This window comes from Poecilia reticulata, linkage group LG4 (assembly GCF_000633615.1).
Source record: "Poecilia reticulata strain Guanapo linkage group LG4, Guppy_female_1.0+MT, whole genome shotgun sequence".
Classification (NCBI taxonomy): Eukaryota; Metazoa; Chordata; class Actinopteri; order Cyprinodontiformes; family Poeciliidae; genus Poecilia; species Poecilia reticulata.
In genome coordinates this window covers 19,594,686-19,607,451 of record NC_024334.1, presented here as the reverse complement: position 1 = coordinate 19,607,451, position 12,766 = coordinate 19,594,686, and the positions used below count along the sequence as shown (strand labels likewise).

General features: G+C 40.5%; 1 protein-coding gene across 3 annotated transcripts in view; it reads left to right on the top strand.

Annotated features, from left to right (window-relative positions):
• clocka (clock circadian regulator a) overlaps positions 1-12,056 on the top strand; it is a 28,192-nt gene extending 16,136 nt beyond the window's left edge. For 2 of the 3 annotated variants that reach the window (XM_008407462.2, XM_008407460.2), the window contains 18 exons: positions 1,766-1,914; positions 2,001-2,092; positions 2,200-2,289; positions 2,397-2,517; positions 2,618-2,731; positions 2,832-2,950; positions 3,943-4,025; positions 5,515-5,621; positions 5,703-5,850; positions 6,729-6,804; positions 6,893-7,034; positions 7,115-7,215; positions 7,332-7,430; positions 8,645-8,800; positions 8,933-9,148; positions 9,574-9,755; positions 9,876-10,125; positions 11,030-12,056. In XM_008407462.2, coding sequence (XP_008405684.1) covers positions 1,766-1,914; positions 2,001-2,092; positions 2,200-2,289; positions 2,397-2,517; positions 2,618-2,731; positions 2,832-2,950; positions 3,943-4,025; positions 5,515-5,621; positions 5,703-5,850; positions 6,729-6,804; positions 6,893-7,034; positions 7,115-7,215; positions 7,332-7,430; positions 8,645-8,800; positions 8,933-9,148; positions 9,574-9,755; positions 9,876-10,125; positions 11,030-11,206 — 2,422 coding nt within the window. In that variant the 3' untranslated portion in view covers positions 11,207-12,056. The remainder of the gene's footprint in view (positions 1-1,765; positions 1,915-2,000; positions 2,093-2,199; positions 2,290-2,396; positions 2,518-2,617; positions 2,732-2,831; positions 2,951-3,942; positions 4,026-5,514; positions 5,622-5,702; positions 5,851-6,728; positions 6,805-6,892; positions 7,035-7,114; positions 7,216-7,331; positions 7,431-8,644; positions 8,801-8,932; positions 9,149-9,573; positions 9,756-9,875; positions 10,126-11,029) is intronic. The other variant, XM_008407461.2, reaches the window with a different exon arrangement.
• Positions 12,057-12,766: the final 710 nt, after the last annotated feature.

Here is a 12,766-nt window from a genome sequence, read left to right as displayed (position 1 = left end):
TCATTTTAATTATCGGCTTTATCATCTCTTCCTGCCTTTTTTTCTTTCTATTGATGACACTGAATGAAAAAAGGCTCAGCTCCGGTGCTCTCCACTGACCCTCCATTCCTCATTTCCTTAGTGTAATGTCCAGCGCACACTACAAGAGTTGTCAGCCCATTTTCAAAACCTGAGAGACAGAAATCCCAGGTATAACGGTTCGATCGGGTTCGTCGTGCCGTGTGGTGTCCAGCCACATGGGCACAAAATAATGGCTACAAGTCCAGTTAACTAATTTTAAAACCAGGCATTAATCAATGCTTTACTAGAATCTACCTGTGATGCATGTGGCTAGATTCAGCGTTAAGTCCTGACTGAATGAAAATCGTTATAACCTATTTGTCACGTTAACGAAGAACAGCTGAAAACTTACCGGGTTTATCAACTGCGGTAGCAATTTGGCTCCAACTCCTCTCCTTGTCATTTCTATATTCTTTGCACGAAATGTTGAATAAATATTAATGTTGTTTCCACATATCATCTCCAATGTCCGCTGGACTTCGGGTTGCGCCGTGTCAGTTGTTTGGGATTTCCCTCCTTAATTTCCCCCCAGAAAGCACGGAGGAGAATCTGCGCTTTCTGATTGGCTACCTGTCGCATTCAGTGTTAAGCTCCCAGTCAGGGAAAACCCGTGATTTAGATTGGAGCGGCCACGACGATCTACCATAACACACCACACACTGCAGGATGATCAGTTACAAATCACCAGCGACGATCTTAGATCGGCCAACGATCTAAGATTGTCGTAAGGGAAAAATAGAGTTAAAAAATCGTGTAGTGTGAACTATTGCATTAGGTAGTCGGATGTGCTCATCTTCTCTATTTAAATGTAGTGATTACTGAAGGGCAATATAGTATACAGACTTCATAATCTGCACTCTTTTGGTTGAATGCAGTATTTATTTCCACTTTGGCTTTATGTTGTTTAGTTTTTATTCAAGTGCGTTTTTTGTTAATGGAAACTGAGAATCCATTTTATTTTTGTTTTTGGTTGTTTTGTTTATTTAGTTTATCAGTTCCAGTGTTACTTGTTATTTTGAAAATAAAGTGTATATCTATGGCAGGAAATCGCATACATTATTAGTCATTTCCATTAAATCAGTGTCAGAAGGTCTTGAAACAATATTAGCGTTTATCGCAATAATTTTTTAGACAATTAATCGTCCAGCAAAATTTGTTATCGTGACAGGTCTACATGTGAGTAACAGTATAAAACATTTTTATGGTGATAGTTGAGCAAATTCCCCAAATATTTTTCTATTGGCATAGAAAAATATTTTTACTAGTAGTTGTTATGGAGTTCATTTTGTCATTCTCACCAACACACTCATGCTGCTTCTGATGTTAAATATCATTTTGACTGAACACACAATGTAGCTTTTGTGATTTTACTTTTTTTTTTTTTTTTTTATCCCTCAAGTTAAGAAAAAAAAATCCCTGACAGTGGAACCTGCTGTGACAGTTGCATGCAAAACTGAATCAAGATCAGGAGAGATTAGCTCTCTGAAACAATAAAACAGATGATCCTGTCTAATAAGAGTTGAGGTCTAATGAACAATGTAGGAGTGTGATTTCTAACTTTTTAACTCGGATTTTACGATAAATCGTCTTAGACACAGCGTTATTTAGCATATAGTACAGATCACAACTACATAACCAGAGTTGACTCTTATTCTAAACAGCAGTCAAATGAATCCAACATCTGTCATTCGTCTCAATCCAACAGTGAGTCCCGTAACAAGTCCGAGAAGAAGCGCAGAGACCAGTTCAATGTCCTCATTAAGGAGCTGGGCACCATGTTGCCAGGCAACACCCGCAAGATGGACAAGTCCACTATCTTGCAGAAAAGCATCGACTTCCTGCACAAACACAAAGGTAAGAAACGGTGAGAGAGGGAAAAAAAAAAACTCTTGAGCCGGGCGCTTTCGCTAAGTTTTGTGGTTTTTTTGTCTCCTGAACAGAAATCGCTGCTCAGTCAGAATCAACAGAGATCAGACAAGACTGGAAGCCTCCGTTTCTTAGTAATGAAGAGTTCACTCAGCTGATGCTGGAGGTGAAGCTGATTTTTTTTTTTCTCTCTTTTTTTCCCCCCCCTGCTTGTTTAACTTTCCTTGCAATAAAAAAGGCATTTGTTAAATAAAGGAACACTTTATCCTCCAGGCCCTGGATGGGTTTTTCCTCGCTATAATGACTGACGGGAACATAATCTACGTTTCGGAGAACGTAACATCTCTTCTCGAACACTTACCTGTGAGTTCCGTCTCTTTACACACTCAAATAGCTTTTAAGCTCCTCACTTGATCACACTCGGTTGCTTCGTCACACATTTTTACAAAGTCGCGTGTTGTGTGTTTCAGTCTGATCTTGTGGATCAGAACCTTTTAAACTTTCTGCCCTCTGGGGAGCACTCCGACGTGTACAAGGCTCTGTCCTCACATGTCACAGAGGGAGAGACTCTAACGCCAGAGTATCTGAAAAGTAAGCTAGCAGATTTAGCTTTCAGTATTCTTCATTTTACTTGGAAAAGTATAGTTTTTAAAATATTGTTTTTTTTTTGTTTGTTTTTTTTTTTTCACAGCAAAGAATCAGCTTGAGTTCTGTTGCCATATGCTTCGAGGGACAATCGACCCCAAGGAGCCTCCCGTGTATGAATTTGTCAAATTCATAGGAAACTTCAAATCCCTGAATAATGGTAAAATGCGTTGCTTACAGTCAGTGTCTGTTTTTTTTTTTTTTTTTCTTCCAATTAAATTTTTCTTTTGCTTTGAACTTTTTCCTCCTTTTGTAAACAGTGCCTAACTGTAACAGGAACGGTTTTGACGGGGTGATCCAGCGATCGCTTCACGCTACATTTGAGGACAGAGTGTGCCTGATTGCGACTGTAAGGCTGGCCAAACCACAGTTCCTCAAGGTGAAGATTGTTGTCGTTTCTTCTGCTTGACCCACATTCAGATTATTGCTTTAGTCACTGCAGGGGAATCCAGAAGAAGTCTGAGATGTGTGTGATTTTATTGAGCGTTTCTGTAGGGAACAGTTTAGCATCTGCCGTGCAGGAAAACCGATGCTCAACTGCACCTGTGCTTATGTCTTTTTAGTTTATGCACATTCCTCTCTTGTTAAAACTACAACAAGCTCCTACATTTTTTTTAAAGGTTTTCTTCAATTTTTTTTTTAAACGATGTTTGAAAAACTAAAATGATTCAGACTTTTGAAATGGTTTCTTGTTGTAGTAACAACGGGTTGCGCATTAGTTATTTAACAATGTTTTGAAAGCTCTTTTCACAGCTTGTCTATTTTTTTTATTATTTTCTTTAACTTCCTGTCTGTTTTGATGTGATGGAAACACAGCATGGGTGTAAATGTGAGGAAATTAAGCACAGTTAGTGTAACATCAAGTTTTGTCCCTTTGTTGTGGACGGTAGTAGAGATGAACAATTACAGTATTGTTTATTGTTATTGTGAAAAGATTTTTTTTGCAGGATAAAAAAGTGATTTATTGTTGACATGACGACTTTTTAGTTTTTCCACAGTTGTTTTAGGAGAGCATCATTACATTTCGACGTATTTGATTTCAAAACATGACTAAGTGCAGTTATTGCCTGTCTCGTTTCCTAAAATAGCCCATTTCATAATTGGCGCCTTATTATTTTTGTAAGAGCTCTGCTTACTGTTTGTGGAGCTCTGACTATAATGACATTTAGCCACAGCTACAGTCCAATTCAAGAAAAAATGTTTTAACAAAAAGCTTTTTAAGACTAATTGGAGCATCCTCATGTTTTATTGGGTGTTCCTCTTTTTTTGTATTATTTCCACCATAAATTTATTTTAAATCTTGGATATGTTCTGACCTACTTGTGCTTATGAAAGGCTCTGAACGCGCTGATTTATTCTTCACTCTAACAGGAGATGTGCACTGTTGAGGAGCCTAATGAAGAATTCACCTCCAGGCATAGCTTAGAGTGGAAATTTCTCTTCTTGGACCACAGGTATAAATATTTAAACTTTTTTTTATTTTTATTTATGTTCAAACTAGTTTTAACCTAGTTTTTGTTGTTTTGTCATTGTTTATCACATGCATGGGGTACTTTTACACCCTAGCTTACAAACTCTGGCCTCCATCTTTTAATATATATAATGCACATGTTGTGTTTCCAGAGAACGCAATTAAATCTGTAAAAGAACAGTAGGGACAGCCTGACCTTCAATCAGTCACGAGTATTTTCCCAGAGTGATTCACGCAGTTCCGATGATGCACAAAAGCCTCACCGCAACTGCTCACAATTCAGGCTGTGTGACCTCATGCTGGCTCCTCTTGGTCTGTTTGCCAAAAAACGAGCTTTATAATAAAGAAGATCCTGTCCTTAAAAGCTGCTAACATTATTTAAATCTGTCCTCAAATGTACAAAAACACAGAACAGATCCCAGACTCTCATTATTCATTCAGTTTAGAGACAAAATATAGGAGCCCTGTGGGGAAAACTCCATACAGCCAGGTGCTTCTCATCTACTGCACTTGATGGAATGATGGTCAGTAAGTGTGAACCCTTCTGTGGAGGGTTTCTGGCAGATTGCTGCCCAAAAGCATTCATGTTTGTCTTAACCCAACAATGTGGTTGAAAGATGCTTTTTGAACCAACTAAAGCCAACTGTTGCACATCAGAATTGCACATCAGCAAATGGTAAACATGCAGTGATGTTTTAGTTTATTTGAAGTAAATTAAATAAAAAAAAGAAACACAGGCTGCAGTCACAATTGACCATATACCCCATGCTATGTGAGAGATAAAAGCTGAGATTAAATTTTTACATAGTTATTTGTAGTATCAACTTTGAAAAGGAGGAAGAAATTATTTACAAAATACTTGAAATAATGTTAAGTCATCCTAGTTATAGAGGTTGAGTCACAAATGCATATTGCTACAAAGTGATGTTTACCCAGTTCTACCTCACTTATTCATGGATCTACAGCTCAACATTTGAGTTTGAATCTAGCTATAGTATTCAATTTAGTTTTCTGCTAAACTCCTTTTCTGTTTTACACACGTTGCCTTGGTCTACGTGAAATAAATGAGTAAAATGATTTGAAGGATAAATGTTTAAAATAGATGTCCTTACATTTAGGAGGAACGGTTCATTTATGATATCTCGTTATAAGGGATTTATTACCCGTCAAAAAAGGTTCACAACATCTTCATTTTGTCTCGCAGTTTCTCCATTTGGACTTCTTTGTTCAGCAAATAATGACAGCCCCCTGATCTGTTGTGTGTTCTTGTAAAACTTTGTTAGTTTTGAATAATTTCACAGCTTCTTGAAGGCCAAAATGAAATGCAACACTCTCTAGTGTACCTCAGCTTCCACAAACGTTTGTTGGTGAATAATGACCTCTGACAATAGTGAGTTGTTGGACCGAGTGTTTGGTTTTGCTGTATTTAGGTTAAATTCCCATTAACACTTCTGCTGCATTGGTTTGCCCAGAGCCCCGCCCATCATCGGATACCTCCCATTCGAAGTCCTGGGTACTTCAGGTTACGACTACTACCACGTAGACGACCTGGAGACGCTGGCCAAATGTCACGAACACTGTAAGCGCTCCGCTGCATCCAATCACCGAAGTATCCTGATCACTTCCTGTCATCAAATTTCATCTCTCTGTTTCCATTCAGTGATGCAATATGGGAAAGGCAAGTCGTGCTACTACAGGTTCCTCACCAAAGGGCAGCAGTGGATTTGGCTGCAGACCCATTACTACATCACATACCATCAGTGGAACTCCAGGCCTGAGTTTATCGTCTGCACACACACTGTTGTCAGGTATATATGTGTCGGTGCATAATGGTTTATTAATATGCTTAATATGGTAACTTGCAACAGTAGCGCAGCTCAACGTTTATCCTGTTTTGTGAAGTTATAATCAGAAATTTACTGCGTAATTGTGAAGTGGAATGTTTTTTAAAGTATTTTTACTTATAAAATTAATTAAACCTCTTCACAAGACTGCCTTGGGAAGGCAGAGCATCTTCAGTCAGAGGCGTCTTCAGATTCAGTGCAGTACAGACTGCTGCAGGAGACCTCTCTGGCCAACAGCCGTCACCATCTTCAGTAACTCTTTGAAGTATCTGAATTGATGATTTGCAACAACAATTAGAAAATAACAATGAGAAAAATATATAAAAATATATTTTAATAAAATACGTGTAATTAGTCTATGTTGCTCCCATTCACAACAAATAATGTTAAAAGGCACTTTATAAAACCCACAGATTAAATTTAAAACAACGCAATCCAAAATATTTTTGGTCTAGTTTCAAATAAATTAGTAATAAAACTTACAGGTAACTTTTTAACAAGATGTAGGAGCTTGTTTTAAGTCAATAATTCCTTAATCCACTGACAGATTATTTCACTTACAACATGAGAAAAATGTCTTACTAAAAGTGAAATAATCTGCCAGTGGAACTTGTACTTTTTGTTATACAATATTCCAGCAGAACAATGACCCTAAATAACAACTTTTCATATTTTTATTTGGGGTGGAAAAAAGAGAATACGCATCATTTTTCTTTCCCCTCCACAATTATTCACTATGTTGTCAAATAAAACGATAACATTTGTGGCTGTGACGTGGCAAAAACTGAATAAGTTGAGCGGTTATGAATACATTCATTTCATCCAGCGTCTCTCCTCTGCAGCTACGCTGAAGTACGAGCAGAACAACGGCGAGAGCTCGGAATCGAAGACTCTCCCCCTGAGGTCACAGCTGACAAGGTGAGACGTTTGCTCGACGTGTTTCTTCATTATTCTTTAAATAATAAAAGTTGAGTATTTAACCTCTGGTGACTCCTCGACTCGCCAGTCCCAGGACTCAGGCTCCGAGTCGCAGCTCAACGCCTCCAGCCTAAAAGAAGCTCTGGAGCGTTTCAACCGCAGCCGGACCCCATCGGCCTCGTCGCGCAGCTCGCGCAAATCCTCCCACACTGCCGTCTCCGACCCGGCCTGTACGCCTTTTCTTTTATCATCGATGAAGATACCCACAGGGGTCGTTTTCGGTTTTATCCTGATCATATTTCTGCCTCAGCTTCGCAGATGAAGATGCAGGGAGATAGAAGTACACCAGGCCGACAGTCTGTCTCTGCCGTGGAAATGACATCGCAGCGGAGATCATCAGTCAGCAGCCAGGTCAGCAGGAAGGATAGCCAACACTCTGGTGCATGGGTTCGCTGTTAGCTTGGCCTTCCTCTGACCTGAGTGCCAAGACTTTTATCTTTTCGAATTGTCTCGTGTCGTTTCTCCAGCAGTCGATGAGCTCCCAAAACACGGGCCAGAACGGGGCCCCCTCCATGATTTCACAACAGTCTCAACAGCAGCCTCAGCAACAGCTACAAAACAACCAAGTAAGAAACTTCTCAGGACTTAAGCGCTCCTTGCTGCTGTTCGTCAGACTGATGAATATTCCTTCTGGTCCATCAGCGCTCTGTCAGCTTCTCACATCACAATTTGTTGCCAATGAAAAGTGTGTGAATTAAATGAGTTAGTGCCTTGAAAAAGTATTGATACTAATGGTGGGACTTTGTTGAAATTAGAAAGGGGCAGGATTATGTAAAAATTATTTTTTTTTAGATTTACATCATGTTATAATGTTAATCCCTTGTCATAAACATACATGGAGTGTTGCTTTGATTCTGTTTGAGAAATCCTTTAATCTCCCATGGCAACCATTCAGCTGTGCAAAACGCCGGAGTGGATCTAGCTCCGCCTTCGAGGCACTGCTCTTAAGCTTCGACCTCACAGAGCAGCTCTTCCCTCCTGTTTCCCCCACTCAGCTCCTTCAGACTAGCCAGCAGCAATTAGCAAACATCGGGTGGAACTGCACATCTGCTGAGCTCATTATGTGAGCGTCTTCTCTGAGCAACGCTGGTAAAAACATAAAAGGGTTAACCGAACATGGATGGTCCCCACATCCATGTTCATGGGTCAGGTGGTGACGGCCTTCGCTCCCCAGCAGGGCCAAACTCAGACCATCAGCATTTCTCAGCAGCAGGAGCAGCAGCAGCAGGTTCAGTGTGATGACTTCCTGAAGGTGGAGTTTCGGAAAGAGCAGGAGTTTTTTAAAGAGACAGAGACCCAAATTCAAGGCATCACATTGCGAAATCAAATTTCTTTTAAGTCATACTTGATATGTACAGCATTTTTATAACAAGCTATTTGATTGTGCTACAAAATGTCACTATGTGGCTGGTAAAAACATAAAAGGGTTAACCGAACATGGATGGTCCCCACATCCATGTTCATGGGTCAGGTGGTGACGGCCTTCGCTCCCCAGCAGGGCCAAACTCAGACCATCAGCATTTCTCAGCAGCAGGAGCAGCAGCAGCAGGTTCAGTGTGATGACTTCCTGAAGGTGGAGTTTCGGAAAGAGCAGGAGTTTTTTAAAGAGACAGAGACCCAAATTCAAGGCATCACATTGCGAAATCAAATTTCTTTTAAGTCATACTTGATATGTACAGCATTTTTTTTAACAACTGTGACCACAAACTTCCTGCGTCCCCAGTGGACAGCTAGTAGCGTAGTCTCTATGCCATATTTACGTGGGTTTTCTCTTTGACAGTCGGTGCAGTACTCCAACCAGCTGGAAGCCATGCAGCACCTGAAGGAGCAGCTGGAGAAGAAGACCAGGATGATCGAGGACAACATTCAGCGGCAGCTGGATGAGCTGCGGCAGATACAGGTGGAGCTAGAGCGGGTCCAGGGGCAGAGTCTGCAGGTGCTGCTCAGCTGCTGTTTTCAAGTTGTATTAAATACGACGTCATTGTTTCCGTTTCTGTTTGGATGTGTGGAATTATTGTTTCACTTTTTATTTTCACTTTTCTATCTGAATTTGAAATGTTTGTGTCAGATGTTCCAACAGAAAGGGGATGAAGGACTGAACCTCAGCTCGGCTCATACGCCTCATGGCACTGCTGGCCAGCAGGGGGCGACACTGAGCATGCAAGGCCAGGTGGTCCCTCCAGCAGCTCTACAGAACAACTTGGCACAGCAGCAGGCGGTCCAAACCCAAACCCAGTCCCAGCAGCAGACACTTCTGAGGGACCAGAGCACAGTGCTGTCACAGGTCAGATACACTAAGAAATTTTAGTAATTAAATGTGTAAACTTAAACTTAGCAGCAGCTGACTGGATGATGTTTGTTTTTGACTCTGGATAGGCAGCAGAAGTCAGCCATACGAGAATAGGTGCAAAGAAGCTTTTAAGGCAGGCACTGTGGGGGTTAAAGCTGTGGAGAGCTACATGAAGTGTGAGAAGCACTGAGCCGGGTTCACAGTTTTTGCTTGATTGTAATGCAGCAAGTACCTCATGAAATCCCCCATATTTATAGATTTTTTTATTGGTCTTAAATACATTTTAAGTTGGCATTAAAAGTCTTAAATTTGCAGATATCCTGTTCTCTTTCCATGACCGTTGAAGAATTTTCCATCAACTTATTTCTACCTCATCACTGATTTGATTGCTTTTTCTTTTTGTTTTTTTTCTGTCTCAGCGCTCAACACTAACTCTGCAGCCTCAACAGAATCCTCTCCCCGGCTCCATCTACAACACTATGATGATACCACAGCAGAGTCCAGCTAACATGGTTCAGATTTCCACAAGCCTGGCGCAAAACACCGGACCCAGCAACCCTACCGTGGCAACATTTGCACAGGACCGTTCTGCTCAAATAAGGTGCTTCTTCAGAGCTCAGTCGTCACGATCGTGTCTAGCTGCTGTGGCGACAGCCAAGGAGCATCATTCTGACTCTGTTTTCTTGTAGCTAACGCTAGCTGATGTGCTCTCACCTCACAGGTTTCCCACAGCTCCTCAGCTGCTGACTAAGCTGGTCACAGGACAGATCCCAATGGGGGCGGTCATGGTCCCCACATCCATGTTCATGGGTCAGGTGGTGACGGCCTTCGCTCCCCAGCAGGGCCAAACTCAGACCATCAGCATTTCTCAGCAGCAGGAGCAGCAGCAGCAGGTTCAGGTGCAGAACCAGGTTTCAGCGCTGCAGGCAGGTCAGGCTCCTCTGGCCACGCAGCAGCCACAGTTTCTGCAGGTACACACTGCAGCACCACCGGAATCACTGGCAGTTTCTCTTTCAGGGGCTAATTTCACACTTTAGCTCGGATGACATGAACAGAGGGCTGCACCTATATTTGTGTTTTAAATTATCTCAGAAATAGAGAATCTTGTGCCAAACTATTCATAACCTCAGAATGTTGGAGGGTAGTTTAGAATTTTTCTTTGAAAAGATTAAGATTTTTTTATACCTAATTTGATTTCAGATTTTAATTGTTGATGTATAAGGTCTTAACAATACAAATGAGAGAAAATATTTTCATAAATTGGCTTTTATTTCAATCATTCCTCCTGTGAGTTGACCAGAGTTCAGAGTCCAAATAATTCAAACCTGTAAAACACGTTCGTCAAAACAAGATGGCGGCCCTAGGCGTGTCGACATCACTCTGAAACATGGCAACAAAAGTTGTGTATTGTTAAAACAAAAATCCTGATTTTCAAAAAACTCAGTCTTCAAAAGCAAAAAAGCTATTGATTACTCTATACAATGTATGTGTTGCCCAATTTTATTTATTTTTTTACAGATATTTCAGCTTGTGAAATGTAAATATGGTTCAGTTGGTGAATTGTTTTCACTAATTAGGTGACTTCTGAAGGCCACTGGTTGCACTGATTTATGATTAGGGATATCAGAAGAAAGGGGACTGATATAAACTTCACTTTTAGAAAATTTAAGTAAAATGTCACTATCATTTCCTACTTTCTCTTTGTAGGAAGAAAAAGCCAAAACATTACATTTTATGGTCATAAACTTCCCTAAACTTCAGGTTTAGGAACATGCTTAACACCGTCATTCTTTAAGGCGTAAGAATAATTTTGTTTCTTGCATTCAATGTTGACAAAAAGTTTCCTCTCTCACTGATCTAAATGTTGCTCTGCAGGCTCCTCGGCTCCTTCATGGGAACCAGTCGGCCCAGCTCATCCTCCAGGCGGCGTTCCCTCTGCAGCAGCACAGCACCTTCGCTGCTGCGGCGCAGCAGCAACAGAAACAGCAGCAGCAGCTGGCTGCTCACCGGTCAGACGGTCTGTCTGACCGCCCGTCCACTCAGCCTCAGTAGCTGACTGACGTAAGATCAGCCAAACTAAGACACGCAGGTCTTTTGACACAAGTGTCATTTTAAGTTCTGCAGAAAACACTGAGGAGGATCCTGCCTCTGAGTCAGAGAAGAGACTGACTTTGCAGCCTGGCCTCTCACAAGGATCTCTTCTGTTTGTAAAAAAAAAAACCAACAAAGAAGAAAAACCTCCAGATGGGATGAGTTCAGCAGAGAACCAGGACTGGACTCGCTGCGACTAACTGGAGTTAAAGATTTTACTGTCTGCATCTTCAAACAGATCAGGCAGTTTGAATATATTGTATTATTATTTTTGCTCTTTTTGTTTTTCTGTGTCAAAATAATTATGGGTCAGAAAATATTTTTATGAATGTGGTGTAGATGGCAGTTTAACTGTACAGAATATCGTGTAATATATGATGTAAATATACAGAAAAAGAAAGACCTGATATTTTATATGATGCATGAAATGCATAGTTGTTCTTTGCAGCTTTGAATATACTGGGGGTTTTTTTTCCCCCCAAGAAGTCTAAGACAAAAAAAAGCTCTTAAATGCTCAGTGGCTGATGTTTCCCAACTTGCTCTCTCCCGCGGGGATGTTTGTGCGTCTGCATAGCAGACAGTGCCGTTGCTGTTTGGATTTTGTTTCTTGTTTTTAAAGTTTTTTCAATCTTTGACCTTTACTTTCCACACAGTTTCCTTCAACCGTCTGAGTCACATTTGTCTTTTTTTTTTCTTTTTTTTAAGTTATGTTTAACATCCAAACAGTGAAGACTGCAAATTTGTGAGATGTTGCTCATGAAATGGAAACTACCTACTACCACAATGAAGCTCAATGAAAGCAGCAGTGAGATTTGTCCTCATTCATAGCTTAATTTATTTGTCTTGCCTCTTTTCTGAAGATCTTTCAATCTCTCATCTCAGGCTGTGTAATTCTTCAACATGTTCTGTTCTACATATCTTTAAAAAAATATATATCTATATAAGAAAAAGAAAAATATATACATATATATCTATATATCTAAAAGGGAAATCTGCCTTGTGATCTTTGTTCATTATTTTTACAAATACTGTGGGGATGCTTCATTTCAGCAGGCAGCTGCTCTGTGGAGAAATGGATGGATCCAATTTTAAATGGCAATTCAATTCGACAATTCTTCATATATCTTTCAGATGTACAGCATTGCTGTCAAAAATCAAGCCTTCAAAGAAAATAAAGCCAACATTTCTTCAACTGTTGGTGTGAGACATGACTTTTCCGACCATGCAACATTAGACTCAACGTTTTGGGTCGGAACGGATTCGAAGCTTGCGTTGGCACACACACAGAAACACTCACCAGGGCATAAAAATCATAAATTATTTATGTGCCTTAACCTCTTAACTTGCCCTGGTCCTTTTGCGCTGTAGTTTTCCAGAGGCAGCCAAGCATTTTAACTTTATCCACATTGCTTTTTCCCTCCCAACTACCAAATCTTTTTTCTTTACACAACAAACACAAAGACCCACTTCTGCTTTGTCGTTGGCATCGGTGTCTTTTCCCCCCAGGATATCGTGGTTTCG